This window comes from Gallinula chloropus, assembly GCF_964237585.1.
Source record: "Gallinula chloropus genome assembly, chromosome: 1".
NCBI lineage: Eukaryota > Metazoa > Chordata > Aves > Gruiformes > Rallidae > Gallinula > Gallinula chloropus.
The window spans coordinates 145220670-145247271 of record NC_140085.1 but is presented as its reverse complement, the minus strand read 5'-3'; the positions used below and the strand labels follow the sequence as shown (position 1 = coordinate 145247271).

Genomic DNA, 26602 nt, shown 5'->3' with positions numbered 1-26602 from the left:
AGGAGCCATTTGGGTCTAAGCTCAAGCAGGATCCTTGGGAAATACCAAAATGCAAAGCCAAGAGCATCTAAATAATAATACTTTGCAAATACTGATATATTTATTGAGCCGCCTCAGAAAGTGTGCAAGTTGAGCTGCTGTCATTCTACACTACTGGAAAATGTGAAATCCAAATGTTTTGCATTGTGCTTCATGCCATGTGGTAAGTCCCAAGCAGAATGAAATTTCTGGTCCTTGTTCAGATTGCTGGGTAAACTTTCTCTGGGATAGCATTTAGCATTGGGGTTAACATCATCCTAGCCACTATAACCATTTCTACATTCTTCTCACATCTCAGACTTGGCCTCTTCCAAGAACACTATCTTCCCAAAGCAAGTATGCAATTTGTGTTTTCTTTTAGTTTGCAAAATGTGCAGTTTTCTGCACTATCTTCTCTCTCCACAATCATTATACAACTGCATTAAAGTCACAGCCCTCAGTGTGTGATTGAGCCCCTTGTGACCCTAGGTTGAGATTATTATATTCCCCTTTGGTGTTTATCTTGGTAGGTTTTGCAGGCATCAGGTACAGAAGGTTCTTCCAAAATCTGGAATTCACAGGAAGAGATTTATCCTTTTTCCATTTCACAACCTTCTTTGATGGTAAAAGAGACAGTGACTCTGGCAAGAAATTGTAGTCACTTATAGGCATATATTCAATTAAGATGATCTTAATTTTTCTTTCAACTAGGGCTTTATGGAGTCCACTCTCAAGTTCATATATGGCTCTGTCAGAAACGTAGTTCTGGCTCAGTATAATGATTAATCTTCGGCTTTTGTCAATGAATGAATGGATATCATCAACAATTGCTGCAAATGAAAGATAAATGTATTCTTAAGCTAAATTGAAAGGATAGGCACTCCTTATCCTGTAACAATTACACACGTACCAAAAATATTGCCTTTATAAAGTGACAGCATCTAAGCACCCTGTCCCTATGAAGAGATTAATATGCATTACAGATTATGTGTCTGTGAAAATTAGCTTAGGCATGGATGAAGTTTGTTCTGTGGAGTAGATAAAAACCAACACAAAATCTCTAGCTACCCCTAGGCAGCTGTCTGGCAGTAGTCATGTGGATAGGTGACAGCAAAATTTATTTTTACTCCAACCAGGCATTTCTCTGAATCTTTCAGAATAGATACCATTGGAGTGATTCCACAGAAAGTCACCAACAGCAACCTCTCTCCAAATATTCGGTAACCTTTACATCTCCAAATACCTAAATCTGTTGTCAGTAATCCAAGGTTGAGAAGACTAGCATGGGATGACAGCATGAGGTCCAACTGGGTTTTAGATCCATGACTTTGTCATGACAAGTGATGAATTAAATGAAATGGTGATACCCTTCAAACACCCATGCAGTAAATTGAATTCTCCTGCACAACTTCCTGTGCCCACTTCGGCACGATGGGACAAGGTCTACAGTGATCTAGAAAACATGACTTGGAGGAAAAGGCAAAGCAAACTGCAGGAGTAACCTAAAAAAGAGAAAACTGGGAGGAGGAAGAAGCTTATAAGGGTATTACAACACACCAAAAGGCTCCTGTAAATAGAAAGAAATACACTGTTTTCCATATTCACAATGGATCAGACCAGAGAAAAGGAAATAAGCTAAAACTACTGAAAGAATAAGACTGAGCACTTCAGGCAGCTTTTTTTATATACTTGAGAAGAGAGACTAACTAGAAAAAATGCCTTGGAAGAGCTGGAGCACCTCTCAGTTTAGAAAAATCTGTCAGAAATGGATAAAAGGACACAAGATCCTGCCTTGTGAAGGAGGATGACTGACCTTATTGTTCTGTGGTTTTAACAATCAAATCCTATTCATCAACTGGACCTTTGGACTAAACAGAATCCCCCAGTAACCATTTCCCAAGCATCTACAAAAGCCATCTATCCATAGGCCTTTGAGAGAAAGAAAATTCCATGTTCTCAGTTCTGTTTTGTTATGGCACCCATCACGCTCACAGGACAGCTTCCACCACCACACTGAAGATACAGCAAACACACAAGTTACCTGAGAATAACTAGCACCAGAGACACCAGCTGCTCTGTGCAGTAAAGGTGAGCTCGTTCACAGGTGCCCACTCTCAGCAAAAGCAGAGCAAGAGCACTATTACTGTGAAACATCTGACATCTGCTGTGTTCTCACTTTAGCTTTCTCCACACTAGCTTTTTCATCTGCTCATCTTGGTTCTGTGCAATTAAAGATATGTGTCTGGGTGCGTGCGTAGGTGCCTATGAATTCATAAATGTATCTATAAAATATGTTAAATGTATGTATGCAAACTGCAAACCTTGCAGGCTCAGAGTCTAGAGTAAATAAAAACCATAGCATTTTCATGCACAACACATTTGACCGAATTCCTTCTAATTACAGATTTTTACCTTCGTGTGCAAATGATAAGCCTATTTAATGACAAGAATATTCAGAACACTTACCTCCTCCAGGAGATACATCCCTCTCAAATATACATAACTTGTACCCAAACTTTTCTTCTAATATCATGGGTAATATTTTCAAAGCAAATTCTCTCTCTTCTTCAGTAGGAGAAATACGATCTTTCAGGTAAGACACAAAGGCATCATATTCTTTTCCATCTGGGAAGAAATCATCAATTCTTGTCTTGTTAGCAGTCATTAGAAATACAGTATCCAATCCACCATCTTGATTTCAAAGTTATCATCTCAGTAGCAAAGCAGCTAGAAACCCCTGCTCTTTCCTTTGACACCCCATAGACTCAAAAAATCCTGAATCAATTTAAAATTGATACAAAAGACTCTGCTTGCATTTGGCAAATATTTTAAAATAACATATCCTTTCTACATTAAGTATTTTTAAAAAAATCAGATTAATTTAACCAGTTAATGTCACATCTGTGATGAACAAGAAAACAAAGAGTGACAAAAAATGTATCTGTAACATGATAAGAACACTACTTAAGTGATATTGTAGATTTCTACTTTTATTTTACTCTTTGTCTAAGATTTTCAAGTAGTTCTGTAGAATAGGTGCTGACAAAAGAGACTAAACCAATTTATTCTTTTAATTATAAGAGCATGCTATGCCTGGTCATGCTTTGGGCAGCAATTTACAAACACAGAATCAATGACCAATTCAGAGGCCAGGTCTACTACACCAAGCGATATCTAACTGAACCTTGCCACAGAACAGCTATCTGGATGAGACAGCAGCACACATAACTTTGCATCTTAAACTGTACTTCCTCGCTTCCCTTCCCAGATACTTTACAACATGTAGTTCAAGAGAGAGCACAAAGTAAAGGCCATGAAACCCTACAGAAGCAGGAGCTCTAGGGTAATGAAATTCATTGCCTAGCATCAAGATGATCAGTCCCTCCAGGGTGGCCTGGTGCAGGTTCTCAGAGATCCTCCCCGTAAGTCACTGTACGCAGTGATAGCTGACGTCAGCAGATAGATAAATGTTGGCAGTCATAAATGGCATCCATTCATTACTGAGAAACCTCCAATCACTGCAGCTTATTCAAGCAATATGCAAGATGATTTACAGACTAAGGAGGGCTGAGAAAATCGGGCACAGCAAGTTTTTTTTTACCACAGTTTTCAGAAAAAATTATACCCAGAATTGGGTAGCTGTCAAGCTTGCTCCTAAAGTCAAGGTCACAGCAATGCTGCCTCATGAGATCCTGGTAGCGTGCTCTCCTGGTGTCCTTAAGTGCACTGAGTGACAAGCCTGTAAACATTGTGATAGCCTCTACAGATAAGGTAGCATTTTAACCTTTACCTCACTGAAGGGTATGTGTGAGGTGAAAAATTTTTGTCAAGATGCCCATCTGACAACTCTAAGTGCTCACCCTCTTTACAGACAGGTAATTCTAAACTTCACCGGCTTTTGTGGTAAAGAACATCTGAACAGCATCTAACCATGTCCCTTCCACTACCTGCTCCAGAGGCAACATCTTCACTGTGTTTCCCTGCTGTTACTGCCCCAGGTGTAGAACAAACTCACTTTAGCACATGGCCATCAAGGGGTTTTTTTTGCAGTTTCTACTCACAAAATTTCTGGATTAATTTTCTCTCTTCCTCAGAGATGACTGTGTTACAAAACCTACCAGAAACTATTTTATAAGCAATGTGTTTATTTCAATGTCAGCATTAGCCAAGTCATACCTCCAGCAGTTTCATCTCTTTTGCATATGTTCCTGTACAGTAGAACTAAATCGACTCTAAACATCACGCAGATGCACACGGCAGCTACAGCAACACATGGAAATAGTACAGCAAGGACCATTCCAGTTGTAAATACGTGCACAGGTAGATCTCGGGTGTTCCCTGTAAAACAGAAACCCAGGAACAGAGAGTAATATATTACAAGATTACTGTATTCAATACTGATGGCATCTTAAGATACCTCCCCCCCCAAATAAACAATGTTGATGTGAATCCTTTCCTACTAATACTTAAGTACATATGCATGCCATTTGTCCTCAAATGGAGAACTAAAGAACTTGGATTCCCCTGAAAACTGAAGAAACAATCTTGCACGCATTCACACAACCTCCACACACATAAATAAACTGTATGTAGGATCAAGTCTGGGAGAATGAAGAACCATCCACTAGGAGATCCACTGTAGGAGATAATCACATTCATGACCATCTAAGGAGGCTGAAGGTGTATAAATCTATGGGACCTGATGAGATGCACTGAGTGGTCCTTAGGGAACTGTAAGAAGGGGTAATGGCCTCAAACTGAAGGAGACTAGATTTAGATTAAATATTAGGAAGAAACTCATCCCTGTGAAGGTGGTGAGACACTGGAACAGGTAGGTTGCCCAGATCTTTGGTGAAGATCTTTTTCTTTTTTCCTTCTGTCTCTAATCCTTTTCAGACTTTTTCTTATTATTATTCTCTACCTTTGTCTTTTTAGTTCCCAATACAGATGAAACCTTAAATTTCTGTGAACTCTTTATAAAGGCACCATCAAGTCGCACCCATTGTAGTCTGTTATTTTAACCTTAAATTTCTGTGAACTCTTTATAAAGGCACCATCAAGTCGCACCCATTGTAGTCTGTTATTTCATTTGATTTATTATATGCATTATCTTTTGACTAGTCTAATTTCATGTATTTCCTACCAATGAGGCTTGGAAAGGTCTGGGAGAGATGGAAAAAAACAAAAGAAGGAATGCCCACGTGCCATGAATTTCCAGGCTGTCTCAACTGTAAATGTAAAGTACTGATACATTGTATATCCTTCCACAGCTAGAAGGATAGAGCTCCTGACAAAAGATAAATCATCTACCAGAACCTTTCAGGCTTTATCAGGTATATAAAAGATTGACCTTTCCAGGGGAGAAAAAAAAAACCCACAAAACAACCCTACAAAACCCTCAGATTTTATTTTTAGAAATAGCTGGTTAATAAACAAAGTGACCCAAACAGCAGTCTCTGTACTGCACCAAGGTTTGGGTACTTAACCCCATGATCCCACCAACCTGAGAGCACAAGGTATGCTCTTCCTAGGCATCTAATGACGTGCCATGCAGGGATCTATCAGGCAGAGCACAGCTCATCCCCCCCAGATGTGTGAGCCCTCACACAGATGCTGTGGAAGACATGGCAGCAACCCCTGCTGTCCTGGGCTCAGAGCAAGGGAAAGCACCCCAGGGGTTGTTAGGCCCATATTTGGAGGGATGTTCTGAAATCAGTACCCAGCCCTCAGGATTGAGGAGTCTGGCACAATCAATAATTACGTGTGAGAAATATGATTCATAGATTATACCGTACGTTTCTTCAGTTTCACTCTTTTTATTTGTGTTCTCTCATCAGTTTGCAACATGCAGGTGAAGTTATGATGCGTGTCCTCCAACGTTACTTTTTTAATCCGTAGTAGCCTTGTGACATAGAACTTGTTTTCCAACCTGCAACAAGGGACGGTGTTAGCAACATGATCTGTACAGAAACTTACAGCCAGTTGAGGGGCAGATTTGGAGGAAAAGGTTTGAAAACAACCTCAGACTGAGGTTTTACTGAATTTGCAGTTCCACAAAGTGCAGGGCATTATCACATACAAACAAAAGCAACAGTATTTTCAGGAAACCTACTTCAATCTTTGGAACTCTTCTTCACATATTGAAGGTTCATTCTCAGGGATACCCGTGCATTTTTCTGGAAATGTTTGATTAATTAACCAGTAGAGGCTGGCATCTTCTTGCATATAATAACCCAAGAAACCGGTGCAATTGAGTACCTCTTCGTTACCTGAACATGAGAAGATCTAGTCAGAATTAGCATTCATAGAGGACAAGCTATCACCAGTGCTCCAGGGCCAGGTAAAAGTAAGTAACAGGTAAGGGGGATTACAACCAATTTACTAGGTCAGCTACACTATTAACTATTACCCAATAAACTCAAAACCTGCAAGAACCCTTGCTGAAGTCTCACAGAAGAAATTCTCATCCTGGCACTACACCTGGAAATCAGCATAATCCTGAATATGTGTACAAGGCTCTAAGTCTGTCCACTACTTTGTACCATTTTAAAGCACTAATTGGAAGTTACAGGAATGACCCCATAGGGTCCAGTTAATTATAAGAAAGAACAAAAATTAAAAGACACTTAGGAAAATAACAGCAAGAGGCTGCAGTTCCAGAGTGTGAGATTTGATGATTTGCAAGGCATTTTATTTCAAACATTGTCACGGGAAGCTTGACCTGAGGTTAGCTGCAAGTTTACACCAGCATTTCTAGGCTACGGCAACATCATTTCCAGGCAACACACCGCGAACGCTCTCTACTAAGCCACAAGAGATGCTTGTTCTTGTCCACGCCATTACACACAAATGCTTTCCAGTAAGCAAGGTTGGCCCAGGAGTTCTCTAAGGGCATACACTATAAGCTGACTTCTCAAGTTTTAGTAGAGTGGATGCTTCCAGTGGAACTACTTAAGGACTGTTAAAGGATCCAGGTGAAAATCTGCCCATCTTAGGTTTGGACTTTAGAATTCCAAATCCCAGTTGCACAGAGTAACACACAGACCTGAACTTCCAGTATCACCTACCCTGCAACTAACTACCTTTTTCACTGCACACTACAGCTGTTTTCAGGGAAATATTACATAAAGCTCATCTAAACAGATAACGGGAAGGGGAAGCCCTCAAGCACCAGAGACAAAAAAGACAGGTAGATTTCTGTTTTTAAAAATAAATTAAAGGCTCAATCACAAAATCCTGGATCCTGCCCAACATTGTGTGAAGCCTGCACAACACGTTATCTAATCTAGTCCCAGCCAGAAGCACAGTTGGAGTCTGTGATTTTGACAATAGAACCAATTCTTTGCCGCAGTGACAGACCTACGTGGTCACCCTGCCAGGACTGTCAGCCCTCACACTTCTCATTTCCTGGCAGAATAACATCTTCTACTGCATCAAGTATTAAGGGGATTACTTGTTATTGCTTTTTGCTGAACTGACTGGATATCTTTCACACATTGCCCCATGAGTTTTGCTACCTACAAAATAAAGTTATGGAGAGCTTGTTTATCACCACAACCATTTTCTCTTGCTGTTCATAGCAGCAACCTCAGCTTCTGCCTCTATAAAAGGGTACATTTAGCTTACTTGTAGATCAGTCCTGGAATACAGTGGGCAAAACATAAGCAGATGTGAGGATGGATAAGATTCAGGACAGTGCACAGGCAATTCTTAGTCCAGACCATCAACCAGGAAGAAATCAGAACAAAAGCATATATATATATATGCTACCACAAATATTATAGTACTAATCCAGTACCTATTTCTGTTTCAATTTCTTCATTGCGTCCAACTATCTCCAAAGTTACAGCCTCTGGTGCATCTAAAATAGAAAGAAATATTGCTAGTGAAGTAAGAGCTTATTCACATTCTACAACAGTAAAAACCACACATTTACTTTATTTTTAAAACTAGCCTTGCAGTACCTAAAGGGGGTCTACAGACAAGATGGAGAGGCATTCTTTGTCAGGGAGTGCAGTGTTAGGATGAGGGGTAATGGCTTCAGACTCAAAGAGTTCAGATTAGATGAGACATTAGGAATAAATTCTTCCCTGTGAGGGTGGTGAGGCCCTGGCCCAGGCTACCCAGAGGAGCTGTGGCTGCTCCCTCCCTGGCAGTGTTCAAGACCAGGTTGGATGGGACTTTGGGCAACCTGGTCTAGTGGAGGGTGTCCACAGCAGGGGGGTTGGAACTAGGTTGTCTTTGAGGTCCCTTCCAACCCAAGCCTGTCTGTGAATCTATGATAATCACATATGTTTCATTTAATTCAAAGAACAATATCTGGACTCCTGCATTACTGAATAGTTTAAAACACAGTACGTGCTGCTGATTTTTTTTCACATGCATATATATATATATATACACACAGTGCACAATTCTAAATGTTTGGAAAGTCCTTTCCCCAAAAGTCTTAGTACTTCTGCATGACAGACTGACAGCAGCTATTTTTTGGGGGGAGGAAGAAAAACCCCACAATCAAAAAAAAGAAGAACCCTACAGAGAAAACTTACAATTTTTTTTTTTTTTCAAAAATGGTAATATAGCATATAAACTTTGTTTATTTTTTTTATTTTTAAATTACTGTGAAATATTTCATCCACCAGATTTAATCATTCATGTATGCATTTATCACATGGGAACTGTAATTAAAAATCTCCATAGTAAAGAAAACCAAAAACTTTAGAAAGCTTTCTTACCTTCTTCTACTATCAGCTTAATTGTATTTGTGCTGTGATATATCTTTCCTTCATGACTGATTGAAATTCTACAAGTATATATCCCAGAGTGCTGTACTGTTAAGGTTTTAAAATCCAGTTCCCTCTCTGTTTCATTTTCATAGCTCTTACAGTCCTGCATCAACAAAGACAAAAAACACTGTTCTGTACCAAGCATACATTCAAAATCTTCAAGACATTACAAACTATTTTTGAAAACAAGCATTGCCATCATCCTCTGACTATCTTAATGACATTTATCTGATGCAAATGAGGTGGAGGCCCAACTTTCAGTGGTGGTGACTTAAATGCCACACTTGAACATTTAGCCCGTTAGAAGCTGAGGACACTGAAATTTCAAGTAAGCGTTTGAGTATAAAATTCAAATTTAAATACACTCATGTTTTTTTCTTTTTTAAATGATGGCTTGGGTTTGCAGGTGTCACCTGCTTGTGGTCAAAATTTATCTAAACTCAAGAGGACCTTTCAGTCAAAGTAGAATGTCTCAACAGTAGGGAGTAACCATCTCTGAGAGTGACAAGAGCTGGACTCACATTTGTTTACCCTCCCTATCACCCAAAATAAACTCTGGTTCATTTTAATTCATGGCACATGCTAAGAGAAAAAGTCCTGTGAAAATCCAGCAATTATTTGGTTCTTGTCTGAATTACCTCAGAGCAAGAAGGGCAATGTTCACTGGTGGAAAATTTCCAGGGAATGGGCATTTCCTGGATGCATATGCTTACTACTAAGCTCCTATACAAAATGCATACGTGACCATCCCTGCTTTATCTATCTCAGCTTAGGGTGTGATAGGAAGGCTGTGGAAATTTTCACCCCATCAAGCACTGAAGGATATTGCAAGGAGGCTGCTTCATCTGTCTCAGTATTAGGCATCAGTATACTCAGTTTAGCAATCAGGGAGGTCAGTCTGGAGTGTGGTCCTTTTACTGAGGAAAATGCATCCACCTATAGCCCTATGCATCAATGGTCCTGTCCTGCCTGAAGGACATGGAAGCAGGGCTGTGGCTCGCTCTGCCAGGCAGAGTCCAGATATCCATACTTAAGTGGCCAAAATCCCTTCTTGAAACTGATTCAACACAGAGTACACAAGGTCTGTTACTCCAACCACGACATCTGAGAGGAACAAGGAGCACTGATCGAGGTGATGCCTAGGGCCAGGGTAGGTGTTTAAGCCAGTGGTTGAGCACAACTTCCAACAGTTACAGGTGCTTACACAACTATCACCTATGTTCTGGTGATAGATGATAGAGACAAAGGATGATTTGCCTAACATGAACAGAACCTGTTATGCCTTTTGTAAAAAGTGTTGAGAAACACCAAACCCAAAAAGTTTGCAATTACTTTATGAGCACAGGCCAACTGTGAAACAACTAACTCGGGATGTCATTTAGTGTCAGCTTAATATCTGTATCAGCAAAGTAGCAGCTGGCTAAAGCAGCAAACAGGCATGTGCATGATATCTTTTACCATTCCAAACTACCAGTTTATTAATAATTTCTGATTACAAGTACATTTCTCTAACAAATCTGATAGAGGAAAAACTTGCTTTTGTGTATCTGTCTAAAGCGTATTATTTTTCCCCCTAATAAGCTGAAAAATTAAAGCTTTACAAGGTTTATAGATGCTTCAAAAGACTGTTTATAATTATTTTTTCTAGCAATTAAATGTTTTGTTTCAATAGCCAATGATTTGAGGGACACTGTTACAATAATTACCTTGTACCATGTTATGCTGTCATTCTCATTGACAGACAAATCACTGCATTTCAGTGAATGACCAGTTCCAGCATTTTTAATTTCTGTAGTTAAATGATTTTTGTTGAAACAGCTGCTTTTATTTCTTTCAAGTACATTCAAGGTCCACTTCTGAATTGTAAAATTCTGTTTTCCATTGCTATGAAAAAAAAATTAGGAAAAACAGTTTTAGGAGCTTTATAAAGAAACGCAGCTTAGTGAGTTACACAACAAAATACATATAAATTCTCTAGTACATCTGATACACAAAAAGTATATCTACAGTGATCTAATTATTTATATCACTTTTCCACCCCCAAGTATGTATTATTTCCCAGAACAAAAGTGGTTGTACCAGATAAACCATCTATGACAAAACATTTTACAATAAAATTACACCTATGATAATATATGCAACATTTTTGTCATTTAGTTGACAGGCAGCTGAACATAAGCCAGCAATGTGTTCAGGTGGCCAAGAAGGCCAACAGCATCCTGGCTTATATCAGTAATTGTGTGACCAGCAGGAGTGGGGAAGTGATTTTTTGGTCATACTCAGCGCTGGTGAGGTTGCATCTCGAGTACTGGGTCCAGTTTTGGGCCCCTCACTACAAGAAGGATGAGAAATGCTGAAGCTCATCCAGAGAAGGGCAACGAAGCTAGTGGAGGGTCTGGAGCACAGGTCCTGTGAGGAACAGCTGAGGGAGCTGGGGCTTTTTAGTCTTGAGAAAAGGAGGATGAGGGGCGACCTTATCACTCTCTGCAGCTACCTGAAAGGAGGTTGCAGAGATGTCAGCGCTGGTCTCTTTTCTCAGATGACAAGCAATAGGATGAAAGGAAATGGCTTAAAATTGCACCAGGGGAGATTTAGGTTAGATAGCAGGAAGAATTTCTTTACTGAAAGGGTTGTCAAGCATTGGAACAGGCTGCCCAGGGAGGTGGTGGAGTCGCCATCCCTGGAGGTATTTAAAAGGCATGTAGATGAAGTCCTTAAGGACATGACCTAGAGGTGGACGAATCAGGGTTAGGCTATGGTTGGACTCAATGATCTAAAGGGTCTCTTTCAACCCAGGTGATTCTATGATTCTACCAGAACATTGATGCAGCAATCCATGGCATCATCTGTTGTCACAAGTGAGCATAAAAGAATTTTAGGTCTGTGAATCAGCTAGTAATTTTCCAAGTATAATCTCCTTAGCCTTGCTAAGGCTTAAAGCAGTAACCAAAAAGTCTATTTGTAGAATCTGTCAAAAAATAAGAAGAGCAACTCTGCTATTGTTCACAAAGCAACATTTTTCATTGTTTGATACTATTCAGACAGCCACCAATATTTTGAAAATATTTCTAAACACCACCAAGTCTCATGAATTACAGAATGACTTATAGATTCAAGAATGTCTGCAAAACAAGGCATTTTGGAAAGGATTCATCTCTGCCTTTCTGTCCGCACTGATCAGATAGTTACAGTAGCTGGCCACCCCAGGTTAATGAGAAGAGCCAGGAACTGCTGCTTCTAAAGCAGAGACATCACATCCCATGCAGTATCTGTACAAGATCAGGTGAATATGGTCCAAAAATGCCTCTCTTGACTATCTAGGAGCGTACCACTGTCGTTCAGATATCTACTATGTTCTACCCACGTATTCCTCTAAAGGATCAGATTATAGTTGTTAGTGATTTTATTGCTGGTCAAATACATATCTTCCAAGGGAAAAGAACCTGGAGGACTTCTGGCTTAAGTTTGGCAAAGCTGGCCTAACTTTGGCAAAGTTAGGGCTTAAAGGAAAGTCATATGTTGCTGTAAACTAATGGGTGAGATTTCACCCATTGTGTGGGCATAAAACTCTTTTACGGAACAAGTAGGGGCTGACAAAGCAAAAGCAGCAATCACAAAGCTCTTCCCTCTAGTTACATCTTTGTGAATATGTTTGAATCTTTCTGTTTTCAAGAAAAGAAAAAGGAATTATTCCCAGGAGAACTGAAACTAGTCAAGAATCGTTTCAGTGAGAAGGACTAAAGGGACAAAGCAACTGAAATGGAGAAGCTTGATAAATGGATCAGCTTAAAGAACATTCTTGGCTTCAACCTATACAGGTTCTCTTTGTTCTCCTTACTCATTTGAGATATGCATTACTTATAATTGCAGTCATATATCTAAATTAAAGCATACTGGTTTGGTTTCTCAATCAGTTTACTCTGGTGTCATAAACAGGAAAAACCTTATCAAAACTTTTCCATCAGAGATGTACTTGCATGGGTATTTATGATGGGTGGAGTCCTTCTCACCTATTCTTCAACATCACATTCACACATTTAAATCAGAGCTACTAATCACAGTCAGCAGTGGGACCACAGTCAAGTTACCCTTCCAGAGTGCCGTTTACGTGACCTATTTTGTATGTTTTGTTCAGGACAAGATAATCATGACCCAGAAAGTCCTGTCTCTCTCTTCCCCTGACAGAAAGATACTCAAGATAAGTTTTAAGTGTAGACATAAACATTAGTTCAAATTAATTCCACCAAGTCTTTGTGTTTCTTGAGGCATCACACAAGTATCTGAATATTGCAGATGAAGCAATTATGGATCTAGCCATAAAATACGTATGACTTTATGATCTAGATTTAGCAGATGGAGGAAAAGGATTAATAAAGCCACATGTTCTCCTCAGCACTGTCACTCCACAGCGGCTTTCTACTGTGGTCGTATTTGGTGAAATCAACAAATATGAGTATTTCACCCAAAGGCGAACAAGATATTCTACCCGATGAGCCAAAATCTACCCAGGAGCAGATCTCTGGAAGGTGACAAAACCATCCTATGCAAAGTAAGATGAATCTGGCTTACATAATTTATAATCATCTGCAATACACGTGATTTACAACAAAAAGTGAATTAGGTTGTATTGTTTAAACTGCTATCATCCAAGCTGTTATATTTCTATCCTGGTTTTGACTTGTTGAGATTCATTAGTGATAATTTGTGGGGAACAAAACCATTCCTGGCATAGCAGACTTTCAATTCCCCCCACCAAACCCACCAAGAAGGAACAACGAAAACTAGCTTGACTCAGGAGAGTACACAGGGAAGTGAAAGCCATCAGAGAAAATAAAACAAGTTTACTGGATACACAGACCGCCCCTTTGCTGTTTCACTGCGCGTGTTAGTGTTACTTCAATCTACTGCAAGAAACTGCCTCCCCAACTACAAGACTAATCCTAAATGCCTGCATCCCCAACTGCTTTCAACTGTTCTAAACACTCTGGAAAAAAAGAGAGCAGTATTAGGATCTTAAAATGTACCATATGTTTATCATGGATCTCTGCACTTTTCTTTTTGCAGAGCAACCAGACAACCTGCTTTTTTATATTCTGGGTTTTTCTTTGATAACCACAGGATATAGGCAAGGAAAAGATGTACACCCAGGCTTAAAGGTGATGTCTATCAATTCCTGATTTTATACCCTAAGTCTACTAATGGGTGCCCTACAACTAAGAAGAAATCACATAAAGGAATGTTCTACCATCAGACTTTTCATTTACAAAGTAAACAGTAATGGTCTCCATATTTCTCCAGTAACATTGCACAACTTCAATAGTCGTGATATCTGAAATGCTAAATATTGTAAATGAAAAGTCTGATGATAAATCATTTTTCATCATCTGCATTCTTGTAACCTTTATGAACCTTAAAAATGTTACTGGGAAAACAGTACAAATCATTACATGCAAAATAATGTGTTTAAAATTAATTGTTGCTTCAATTTTAAATGCTTTGATGCAAGTTAGTTACAGGAATTCCATGCAACAAAACTCTGACTTAGTCCTTTAGTCTTTATTGCTGATCTAATGAAAATTGCAACCAAATAATCGAGGCCCACTATTACTTCCCTTTTTGACTCATGATGTTTTACAGCTGTGAGAAAGCAAATCAAATTATTTCATTTGTTCTTTGAATGGCTCCAGTCCTGCAAGGATTTGCACAGAAACTAGGGTTCAGTTATGCCACCCTTTGTCTGTTATGGTACTGTACAGTTGGACCACTTGGCAGACCTCATAGCGTGAGATCTGCTCAACACAGTAAGGAAGAACGAGTCTGGTGGAGAAGACAAGCAAATGTCTTCTTTTACTTGGCAGAGAACAGAAGGGTCACCTATCACTCATTTTGCCGAGGTAATTAATCACAAACCAGCAGAAATGCTTCTCGCTTTATCAAAAGGTTTACAGAGCCTCCAACAGGCTACATCTGCCTACAGTTATTTGTAATTATAGGTCTGCCTGGATGGTGATTGTGAGGTGATGTGGAAAATGGCACCACAGTTAATGTAGTTCACTGCTCCTCCTTTGTGCAGATGCCAATAACAACACAAAGCAAGACAAAGAAATTATCTTCTTCGTAGAGAAGTACAAAGGGAGGATGCTCACCCGTCGGTTTGTGTACCCACCTGTGAATGACAGAGTAATTCCCAGAGTCACTGAGTTCAGCTGGCCAAAACTCCAGAAAATCCCTTTCAGAAACATTTCTGTGCGTTTCCTTTATCAGTTGCTGCTTTCCAGCATTTTCTTTGTACCAGTTTATTGTGTATGTTTCATCCTGAAGTCGTTCTTGTGTTGACTCAAGATAGCAAAGGAAAAAATACTCCCCTTCTAGCACGTCAATGGAGGCACGAAGGGGACACAGCTTCTCTTCAAAGAAAGAGGAAAAAGTGATACATTAGGAAGCCAAGTACTTCTTTCAGAAAATGACATTACCCTGGCTTTAAAGTGGTTGACTGTACTACTGGTCTTGGAGCAGAGTGGTTTGGCAGTATTTATTCCAGCTATACTTACTGGAAAACTCAGTTTTCCAAGTCTCTATTCTACCTCACTCAAGTAAAAACAGAAGAAAAAGGAGTGTTAAAAAAACAAAAAAGACCTTTCCCTAAGATTATTTTAGGTGGGATCAGCAGTGTCAGAACAAAATGGGCACAAACGGCAGAATCTGGCCTCACTCTACAGTAAACCAGCTACCAGAAATGGAAAGGGAAATGAGAAATTCTTCACAGATGGTTTTACTTGACAAATATGGCTAATCCTCAGAACTGGTCAACTGCCATAAAAGCTGAGATTGTATGAATTAACATTTGCATTTTCTTTTCTTCTTAGTTAAAACTAGATCATTATGTAGGTAGATTTCTTAAAAACAGATATCTTTGGGAAAGTTGCCTTCAACCTAGATTAGATGTCTAAAATTTAGTTTCCATGTCTGCTTTTCGAAACACATTTCCCAAATCAACTTTTACATTTAAAAGTTATTAAAAAAGAGACCATGATCTACCCTTAAAAGTCAAGAATAAAATAAGCCTTCAGCCTCTATTTCTCCTGAGGTTCTTGGAGATTGATGTTGTTTAGCAACTATTGCAACAATGCTTCTGGATGGCAAAAGAAGCAGACTCATTCTCTTCCTTGCTCTGCTCTTTTTATTTCATAATTTTGATATTTTGGACCAAATTTCCCTAATGTGAAGCTGGACCGAAATTGCCAAAACCTTTAAGATTTTGTTCTTAACTGAAAAATACAAGATTTGCCCCACTCTTAACCAACTGTCAAGAATATCCAACTGCCACATATCCAACAAGTATTTTCAAGGCTCTACTACTGAAAAGAAGATTTATACTTACTGGTGGAAGATTCAGTGATAAATATTAAAAAAAATATCAACAGACTCATTTTCTTGAGTAATTTCTCACTTCTTCTCCAAAAAAAAAAATGAAACTGAGTTGTTTTGCCCGTTCTGTGAAAAACAGATTCACAATTCATCACAAGTGCAGTGAAAGAGACACCTTGAGCATGTGAGAAGTGTCTTGGCTAGTACTGAAGAGGGCCTTACAAATGGAAAGTTACTTGTTTATCATAACAGCTATTTTCATAGCATCAGTAATGTATTTAGATTATTCATGGCAAGTTTATTTTACATTCAGAAAGCACCTAAACTTAGATCTGAAGCCACAGGATAGGACAGTGGGGAGGGGGTGCTCTACAAAGAGTATAAACTTTGCAAGACCAGACCTCATAGAAACAGCTAGTAGAAACTTCTCTTGCCTTCAATGAGAACAGCATGATGTTGATAGATTGGACATTTTGATGGCTGATCTTGAGCCTCTTGGAAAACAATTAGGTCTCCAGTTTTGCCTTAAATCTCACCAGTTAAGAGTGCTAACATTTCTACTGAAAAGGGAGGGAGATGGAAGAAGCTCATATTCAATTGCCTCGTGTAGTTAACTGAGTATTCAAAGGCACATGGGAAAACACCACTAAATAGTAGCAGCATGGAGTAACTTCTCTGGGGTTCCTCAGAAGGGCAGGAGAAGTGCCAACCAAAGCCAGAGTCTCAGTTTTGCTCACAAAACACACTGATTAGGTGTATAATACACAAAGACATACAACCTTGCTTAGTCACTGACCCAAACATGCATGGACAAATGAGACTAAGACATATTTCACCAAGACTGGCCAAAAGAAATCTTGTTAGCATGCTGTTTCATTAGTATTATTATCTAAATCTCTTGCAATCTGAGAAAGCATACACTTACTGATGTAAAACGTTGCCCTGAGATTTACAATCAGAAACTTCCCATGATTTCAAGTGGACGGAGGCAGGAGGTCACTGCGTTTCCAGCACTACTCCAGAACTATATCAAACTGTGTAGCTGCTCTCCCTCTCTTATTTTTCGCTCTGGTTGTTTACAAGTATGTCATCATCCCATAGATCACTGTAAGGAGATGAAAGAAGTGTTTCACATCCCTTTTTCAGACTGGCTGGCAGGCAGATCCAGATTTAGAGAGGAGCTAAAAGAAGCTGGATGCTGAGTACTGCAACAAGCTATTTTAAAGGGTTACACAGTAAACTCGTCAGACCTGGTTTCAGTTCCCTTCTACACATGGAGATTCAAACTGCTGCACTTTACAAAGATGAAGGGTCTCTCTATTTTCATTTCTTGAATTTACTTTTCATTTTTCATCCTATTGCATCCAGAAGAAAAACAGCTGTTACAGACTATGAAACTATGACCCACTACAGAAAGATAATTTTTCAGCAGTTTTTTAGTTCTAAATCCCCCTGTTCTTTGGGACATCACATAAGGACACAGTGGAAGTTTTCATGAATGCAGAGCAGAGCCCTTCATTCTTTTAACAGGGATTAAAGAACAAAAAATAATGCAAGGTGTTTAGTAATAACCAGGTTTGATGTTAGTGGCTACTATTAACAAGCAAAACACAGGTCCTTAATCATACCCTCACACTGCTGTTGAACCTTATCAATTTGTCTGAAACTGTCCTACTCCAGGCTAACAGTATTTACATTTGAGCCATATAGTTTTCATACACTTTGATGAAACACTAGGAAAAAAAGAAAAGGAAAAAAAATGCTTTGGGTGAATCTCAGCTAATATAAAAAGATTATATAATTAATATAAAAGATAAAAAGGGACAGAATAAGAGTTCTAATTTTCAGAAAAAAAATGAGAGATACTTTAAAGTAAAGGCAAAGATTCCCTCCCTAATAAAGAAGTACAGAAATACTCAATGGGCAAACTGCTAAGGCAACAGTGGGAATGAAAGTTTCAATAAAAAAAAAAGGATAAAAAACCCCAGTTGTCTATAAGGCCCAAAGTGGCAATAACTTTAAGCAAGTTTTTCAAATTTCACCCTTGCTTAAAGCCATGGATGGAACTCTAATAATAAAAAAGGGCATTTAAAAAGCATTGTGCCATTGTGAAGCCAATAAAATGTTTAAACAAACCTAAGATTTAAAATCTGTAAAATGCATTAATTATAACTCATGAACTAGACAACTGTGTGTATTTAAGTATCATTATAATTATTCCTCCTTTTCCCAGAATCATCTGAAGATTTTTGGAATGAGAGGCCTGATAGATTGGCGTGATCCTCAGTTTTGGTGGAGTATCTCCTTTTGATCAACACCTTTGGAAATCTGAATTGTGATTTCCTTTGTTTAAAGCCATCAGATTCTTCTGAATTTTGGACTGTTTAAGCAAACATTTTGGGGTCAAGGAAGGAAGGCACTCATCTTACCTCTTACAGGATGGCTTCTTGTGGAATTTAAGTCAAACATCACCATACAGTGCCGTAAGTTGTGCAGAGTTCATGAAGGAAACAAAAGGATCTAGCAAGCACCTGCCTTAACCATACCAGGTCTAATCACTGTTCTGCCATGGTTGCTATTTAAATGAAAATCCAGCTTCATTTCAAACAACACAAGGGAAGTTGTTTACTCACTGTGCAAGTCTTGCCATGTAGAAAGCAGAGTCAGTCTTTGAAACTTCAGGGAACTGCAACTTGTACTTTTATATGCCTATTTCATCACTGAAAGAGAGAGTAATCTCTCTCAATAGGTGAGTCAAAAGACAGACAGCTCAGGCTGAAAAAACTCCTGAAAAAGCAAGAGTGGAATTTCTCACTTGTGCATCGTTGACTGCAGGGAGGGAAACGGAAAAGGCAGATGTGAGAAATTCATTTTTTACTAGCATTAATGGAAAGGAAAGGTAACAGCGAATTACAAATACTGGTTTTTCTAAATGAGGTGTTTGAGGGCTGATCCTCAAGGTTTTAGGAACTATCTTTGGCTGCACTTTATGAGCCTGACCTGCTCCAAAGCCACCTGGGTGTGAGGGAAGCCCAGGGAGGGCAACTTTGTGGTGCCAATGAAGGGCTCCGCTTTGAAATAAGCTCTTTTCAGAGTTAAATTATTTATGACATCTCTGTAATAAGGAAAAGGTCTCCCATGATAGAGAGACGGATAGAGATGCCGGAGCCAGACGGCTAGGGGGAGTGCAGCGCAGAGATGCGGGCAGGGCAAAAGCGCCTCAGGGAAGGCAGGGATGGGGCGGAACAGGCGGGGATGGAGGTGGACAGGCGGGAATGGCAGGGTCTCTCGGAGACAAAACCACGTCCTCGGGCAGAGACTACCGACCCCAGTAGGCTGCCCGAGCAGGTACGTGCGCTGGGGGCTGGCGGGGCAACGCGAAGGACCCCTTACACACACACAGTACCACTCCCAGAGGTGTCCCGACTAGAGGCAAGCGCTTGGCACCTCCGAGGGAGGGGAGAAGGAGCTGCCCGCGTCCGGCCCACGCTTCACCCAGCCCGCCTTCCCCTCCTCATCCCTCCTTTCCCCTCCCCTCCTCCGGACGCCCCACTAGCCTACCTGGCCGGGGCGCCGGGGCTGTCGGCGCGATTCGCGCCCCGCGACCCCCCGTTCTGCGCCGGAGTGCGGCGGCTCGGCCGGGCGCCGAGGGGCCGCTTCCGAATTTCGCTGGAGAGAAGCGCTCCCCGGAGCTGGGGCCGGGGCCGGGGCCGGTGCTGGTGCCGGGCAGCGGCGTGGCGAAGGCAGGTGTGGAAATGTCACCCGGCTTAGCAGAGGGTTCACCCGGTCGTGCGTGAAGCCCAGCGATGGCCCCCGCGAGCAAACGGGGTGAATGAAGATCAACTTTTTTAGGAGACGGGGGTCTCTCCCCTCACAACCTTCCGGGGGAAAAAAAAAAAGAAGGCGTGAGGAAGTGATGTGTTTGGTTGTCTTTAGCTGAAACGCCTCTTCCTCTGCTTTTCTGCTAAAAGCCCTTCGCAGGACTTTTCCCAGTGAGTGTGTGGAAGTAGGATGGTGATTTAGGAAAGTGTATTAAGTTAAAAATAGCAACTGTTATCAGAGCTACAGCTTCCCCTTCCCCCGTCCCCCATTGTCCGTTGGTAAAATGAGGATGTGCAGCGATGATACAGAGATAACCTGTATCCTGTAAGGCTGACATTCTGCAAAGACCTCAAAAGAAGGGAAAAAAAATTACAAATCCACCTCAAAACATTACAAAATGCGGTCTGTAGGAAAAGAGACAAGGTGAAACACTTGATCCTACGATACTTTGGTCAGAAATGTCACGGTGTCAGTGCTATTTTTCCTGTGATAGCATCCCCTTTGGGGAGAGAGTAACGCAAGTTTTCAAGACACAAAACATTCTATAGTTCCAACACTGCAAATGGACACATGTATTGACTGCTGGATAACCCTCACACCAGTAGCTCAGCCTGCCTTTTAGCCAAATGTTGATACACTGGAACTGTAGTTCCGTTAGGGATTGCTGACAGCTGTATTTCTTGTTTAAGTACTGCTCCGAGTAAAGGAATGTCTGCCACTCTTTATTCCACGTAAGTGGTTTATTTGATATGCATGATGCAATGATTCCCTATACTCTATATAAAATTATTTTCATGGCAGAGGGGAAAAATATCCCCTCAGGATTTCTTTTCATACCACCCTTTGCATGTTCAGGAACTTCTTTGGCAGCAGGTACCTTTTCCCTTTTATTTTAGGTTTTTTTTTTAAACCGGGACTGATGGAAACGCAGAAGTTCCCAATAGCAACAGGAGGTGTCACTTCAGAGGTAAAAGAATCGGGTTACCCTTAAAAAACCACCAAGGCGGGATACCACAGCGCTGGCTTCTTTGCGTATGTGACTGCTGAGGTGAAGCAAAGGAACCCTGGAGAGTTTTGCTGTTTCATCTCATTTGTTTTCTTCAGCTCAGATTGAAAAAATAAAATAAAATAATAAAAGCAATCAAACCATTAGGTAACATAAATCAGCCCAACTCCAGGAAAGTCAGCTAAGAATCTGACCCACTATAAAAACGTGTACTAGATACTTTGTGGTGGGTTTTGGTTTTATGATTCATGCTTGATTAAAAAAAACTTAAAAGAAAGCATGTATCATACAGAGCATAATGATTCTACATGAGAGTCCAAAAGCAATTTTGCAGCCAACAAAAAAAATTATGAAGTAAAATATCATCAGCTTTTTATTTTTACAGACTGTCTTGATAGTGCCAGTTTGGAAATATCTTTTTTTAGAACTATTCACTCTTTTACAATCTTTTCCATGAGCTGTTCTCACATTCATTTCCTTCAGTTACTTTTGAAATACTCTCATGTTTCTGAACTTTCATCTGTGTTGTAGGAAGTGCTGTTTTCAATTAGTTGTTTCAAGTAGTGTCATAGCTAGCTCTGACATATGTGTATGTATTTGGAAGGAGAATAAAGTTTACACTTTTTAGGCCTCAGACTAATAAAATTTTAATGAAGAAGTAATAGCCTTGTAATTGAGAAGTAATTTGACCAAAAACAACTGCAGGTTGAATTTTCATTGTGAAAATGCCATGATGAAAATGAAAGTTTACACTAATTCTGAAAATCAGATTATTGTCTGCAGCTCTGGCCACCTGACCCATCAGATAGGGAACACCAGTTACATCTCACAGTTTTTCACATATTCATTTCCATCCAAAATACAGTAGGCAGAGGTGCTAACTGAAAACCTAAACTGTGAAACTGTTTCATCATGAATAGCAGTACGTCCAACACCTGTAACCACAGCCTAAGTTTGTTTGCTTCTAGCTGGTAACAGTCCCTTCTAATCTACTTCTGTCGCCTCTGTCTGCTAGTTGAACTCTTAGCAGAGGTGAAGTAATATTCCATATTTTTTTCAACATTGTCTGTCCCTTATGCCAAAAATCAGATTCCAGACTGACAACCTGCCTGTTACACCCTTGTCTGTTTCTCATGAGTTTTAAAATCCACTAACTGCACGTTTTCAAGCTGTCCTCCACATCATGCCATTATGGAATCATTCAGGTTGGAAGGGACCTCTGGAGGACATGTACAGCTGACCTCTGAATACCTGAAAGGATGGAGATCCCACAGCGTCTCTGGGCACAAGCTCCAGTATTAGACCATGCATATGGTGAATTTTTTTTTCTAATATGTAATTTAAATATCCCATGTTCTGTTTTCTGCCGGTTGCTTTTTTGTACCATCACTGTGCTCCTCTGAGATGAATCTGGTGCCATTCATTCTCTTTATCTTTCCATTAGATCACTGTAGTCAGAAATAGGACCTCTTTTCCTCACCTTCAATTTCCTGTGGCCTTGGTCTTTCCTTGGACTCACTCCAGTATGTCACTGTCTTGCTTTTACTGGGGAGCCCAAAACTTCACACAATACCCCAGAGGTGAGCTCACAAATGCTGAAGACAACAGAAGGATTACTTTCCTCAATTACACTCTCCTAGTAAGGTGCAGGGTGAAGCTGGTCGCCTGTGTCACAAGGACACATTGCTGACTCATGTTCACCTTATAATCAACTGGGACACCTGGTCTCTTTCTCAAAGGTGCTTTGCAATGTTTTGACCTCCAGGTTGTGTTGTTGAATACATTTATTCCATCCCAGATGCAGCACTTAGTTGAACCTGATGAGTTTCCTATCAGTCCATTCCTGGAGGCTGTTTCCTTCAGCCCTGCCCTCCAGATAATCAACTCTCCTTGCCCATTTTGTTTCTCTGTCTGAAAAATCTGTTGATTGTGTAGTCTGTCCCATCATTAATAAGGATGCCAAACAGTAATGGTACCGGTATCAGTCCTCAAGGGATGCCACTTGTGATGTCAGCTGAGGTGTGTATACTGATCATGACACGCTGATCCCACATGGACTTTGGTCCCACTTTATTTCCACTCACCTTTGTCCACTTATCTACCACAGAGGCTGCATCAAAGGCCTTGCTCAGTTCAGGGTCTGCAGCATCCAGGGTTCTCCCATTGTCCACAGCATGGCTCGATACGCATGATATGCCTGTTGCAAATCCAGTCACCTTCTTCTCCTTCACATACTTTGTAACAGCCTGAAGGAAGATTACTTCATAACCTTCCAAGGACAGAGATCTATAAAGAATGAAAACAGTTTTCAAGAATAAATTGCTATACAACAAATTCTGCCTTTCATATAAAATTAGGCATGTAGGTCACGCTTCATAGTTGGAAAAGGGAACACATGAGCACATGTTTCTAACACAATAGCTGTAATTTTTCAACCCTTGATAGAGTCAGGACTGGACAGCTGTACATGTAGAATTTTTCAATAGAATATAGTAAATTTTACAGATTATCTTCCAAACATACCTTCATCTAATCCTATAGGAAATTAATGTTGCATACATTACAAATAATAGCTAGCTACAGAAACTTCTAAAAACTTCTAAAATCTTTATTCTAGTGGTCGGTCTCTTGGTATTCACAACCACATAAAGCAAATAGAAGCAAAACGCTCTCCTTGTACATGGCAGGAGCAGTAGCTAGGCTGGCTTTTTAGGCATGTGGTTCAGGTGAAGTCAAGGGGTCCTGATTCTTTGATCTCTAGAAACATGAATCTCAACAGTATTGGAGACCTCGAGGGCAAACTGTTGAACATGTTCACACAAAGTGCTGCTGTGGGGAGGAGTGGGCAGTATGTTCTGAGTACTGTCTGCAGTTATCCTGCTTCGCATTGGCAGAAGCTGATTTTCATACCTTGGGAGTCATCAGGAGCTTCATCACTGACATCAGTGGCAGTAAAGCCGATGCTTATTCCTGTCTCTCTGTTATTTATTGATTGCCAGGATCTCAATGTACACTTTTCAGCTATGAAGTACCCAGAGATAAGATTTTTCACAACACACTACGACTGCAGTTACGTGTCAAGGAGACACTTCCGTTCCTTCAACATGTGTTACCGTAAGAGAGTCAGCGCTGCATTCTCAATGCCAGACTCTGAGCCACTGTTTACAAGTAATGCTGTATGGGTCTTGGGAGGTTACAGCAGTATGCACAGCCTGAAACATCCACCGTGTTTAATTCTACTGCAGATTTATTTCCACATGGTCTGAATCTCTCGATACCTTCCACTAGATGGCAAGATGACCCTGCTCTATCAACAAGCGAAAGCCAATCTCTCCATAGTCCCCTGAGGTATCAAAACCAGGGAAGCACAGAACAGAAATCACGGAGCATTAAATGTCTACGTGGAAGTTCTGATTCAGCAATAAAATTATCTTCTTTCTGTGTAGTTTAAGCTTTAAGCATCCAAATTGATTATTCTGTGAGCTTTCTATGGTGAAAGGAAGGATTTTTTGAACATCCTTCTGTTATTCTACTAAGGCAGCCTGCCTGATGTAAAAACTGGCGATTTTCTTTAAAAAGACGGTTTTGAAGAATCAGATTCTTTACAGATCATATGTCACAGAAACACAGAATGGTTGAAGTTGGCGGGTACTTCTGGGGGTTTTCTAGTCCAGCCCTCTAGCTCAAGCAGGGCCACCGAGATCTAGCTGTACAGAATAATTTTGTGGTGGCTTTTGGTTATCTCCAAGGATGCAGGCTCCACAGCCTCCGTGGACAGCCTGTGTCAGTGCTGGGTCACCCTCACGATAAAGTGTTTCCTGATGTTCAAAGGACACGTCCTATGTTGCAGTTTGTGCCCATTGCCTCTGGTCCTGTCATTGGAAATCATTAAGAAGAGCCTGGCTCCCTCTTCTTTGCTCCCTCCCTTCAGATGGAAGGGGAGGGATGCTGTATCATCTCTGTGCTGAACAGTCCCAGCTCTCAGCTTTTCTTCACAAGAGAGATGCTCCAGTCCCTTAATCAACTTCATGGCTCTCTGTTCGACTCTCTCCAGTATGTCCATGTCTCTCTTCTACTGAGGAGCCCAGAATTGGACTCAGGACTCCAGGTGTGGCCTCAAAAGTGCTGATGTTTTAAAAGTCTTCCACGGTTCTTCTTGCGCTTTCTCTGTAACACTATAAATACAATAACATCTGTAAAGAGATGTTCATTTTAATGCATGTTCAGATTTCTTTATTAACCACCAAGAAGTACAAAAAGGTGACAACTGCAGATTTTTTTGGCTATCATTACAGTCACATACTCACCCCCTGGTTCTATAAAAGTTCTTTGCCATTCACAAGATTTGCCCCTTTTCTCTCTGTCAAGGCCATAGTGTTCATAGCTGGTAAACCTCAGTAAGAGTTGCCGGGTTTTGCTTGATACTGTTTTCCTCTTTGTTTTTCTTGGTTGACCATGAGGACCGTGATACAAAAGGAGGGTGGCCACAAGAGCCACTTAATGAGTTTGGTTTTCACCATAATGGTTTTCACCATCATCACTACATGCCTTGCTAACAGAATTCAGAGAGATATCAATATGTAATTTGGTTAATTGCTGACTTCATGCACTTCCTCACTGTACTTCTTCCTCTTTGCCCTTTCCAGCTTCAAAATTCATCCTAGACTTTTTGTTTCTAAGATACTCCGTTATCATCCTTTCTTCCTCATGAAGTGCCCAGGACTCTATTAAAAATTGATCTTATAATAATATTGGAAGTGAATATTCTGTCTTGCTCAGCAGTTGCTATGAAAAATCTTCATCAAGTAAAGCAATGGGCATTCCTGCCTGTACACGTGCCTTAGGATTAGCATTCTTTCTGTGGGGAGAAATGGGACTGTAAGAATAAATCAAATCTCTTACATTGGCATGAATCCATTTTATGGAGCTTCCACAGAGATAGTGAGGTTTGTCTAAAGGGATCTTTAGGAATAGGACCCGAGACTGCACACAATCTAATAAGGAAATAACAAAATACAACATTAGATGGTTTATAGTTGTGGGGAAGTGGTGGCTGCACAAACAGTTGGAAATACAACTCATCAGTGAAAAACTGTTTAGTTTGTCATTGGTCTTTTACTTTAATGTTAAAAAAAATTCTATACATAAATTACATACACATTTTTCATACTCCAAATAGATATCCATAATTCTGCAGATCTACATTCATTAAAAAGTTTCAGTAAAAGGAAAGGACTTGCCTCTTCTGTAAGCCTGGACTTGGTAACACTGCGTGTTCTGCATCAAATTTTCAAATTAAAGTCCATTTTGTAGCATGCCTGAGACTCAAAACTAAGCTTTCTTCAACAGTAAGAAAATGTCTGGCTTTCAGAAGCTAAAAAGATTAAAGTTTGCAAGGATATCTGTACCAGGAAACATTTTGTTCATACTTCCCTGAACTAGGAGGAGATTTGGTCGTGACCTTTGCATCTCAGCCTATTCACTATCAGAAGAAAGTATAAGTAGGCATAAGGTCAAAGCAGGGGAAAGAAAAGAAGTGGATACCACCTGTTACAAAAATGCAGTCTCACTTTTTTCAGTAGTTTAAAGGAATGCTATCAGT

General features: G+C 40.2%; 1 protein-coding gene across 1 annotated transcript; it reads right to left on the bottom strand.

The window, feature by feature from the left end:
- Window positions 1-447: 447 nt before the first annotated feature.
- On the bottom strand, window positions 448-25659 carry IL18R1 (interleukin 18 receptor 1; the record flags this gene model as incomplete). The annotated part of the gene is made up of 12 exons (XM_084279996.1): window positions 448-848; window positions 2485-2643; window positions 4195-4356; window positions 5814-5947; window positions 6131-6287; window positions 7817-7879; window positions 8754-8907; window positions 10511-10688; window positions 14971-15211; window positions 19734-19938; window positions 23085-23286; window positions 25619-25659. 12 exons carry the CDS (start codon window positions 25657-25659, stop codon window positions 448-450), a joined length of 2097 nt encoding a protein of 698 aa, XP_084136122.1.
- Between the last annotated feature and the right edge of the window lie 943 nt (window positions 25660-26602).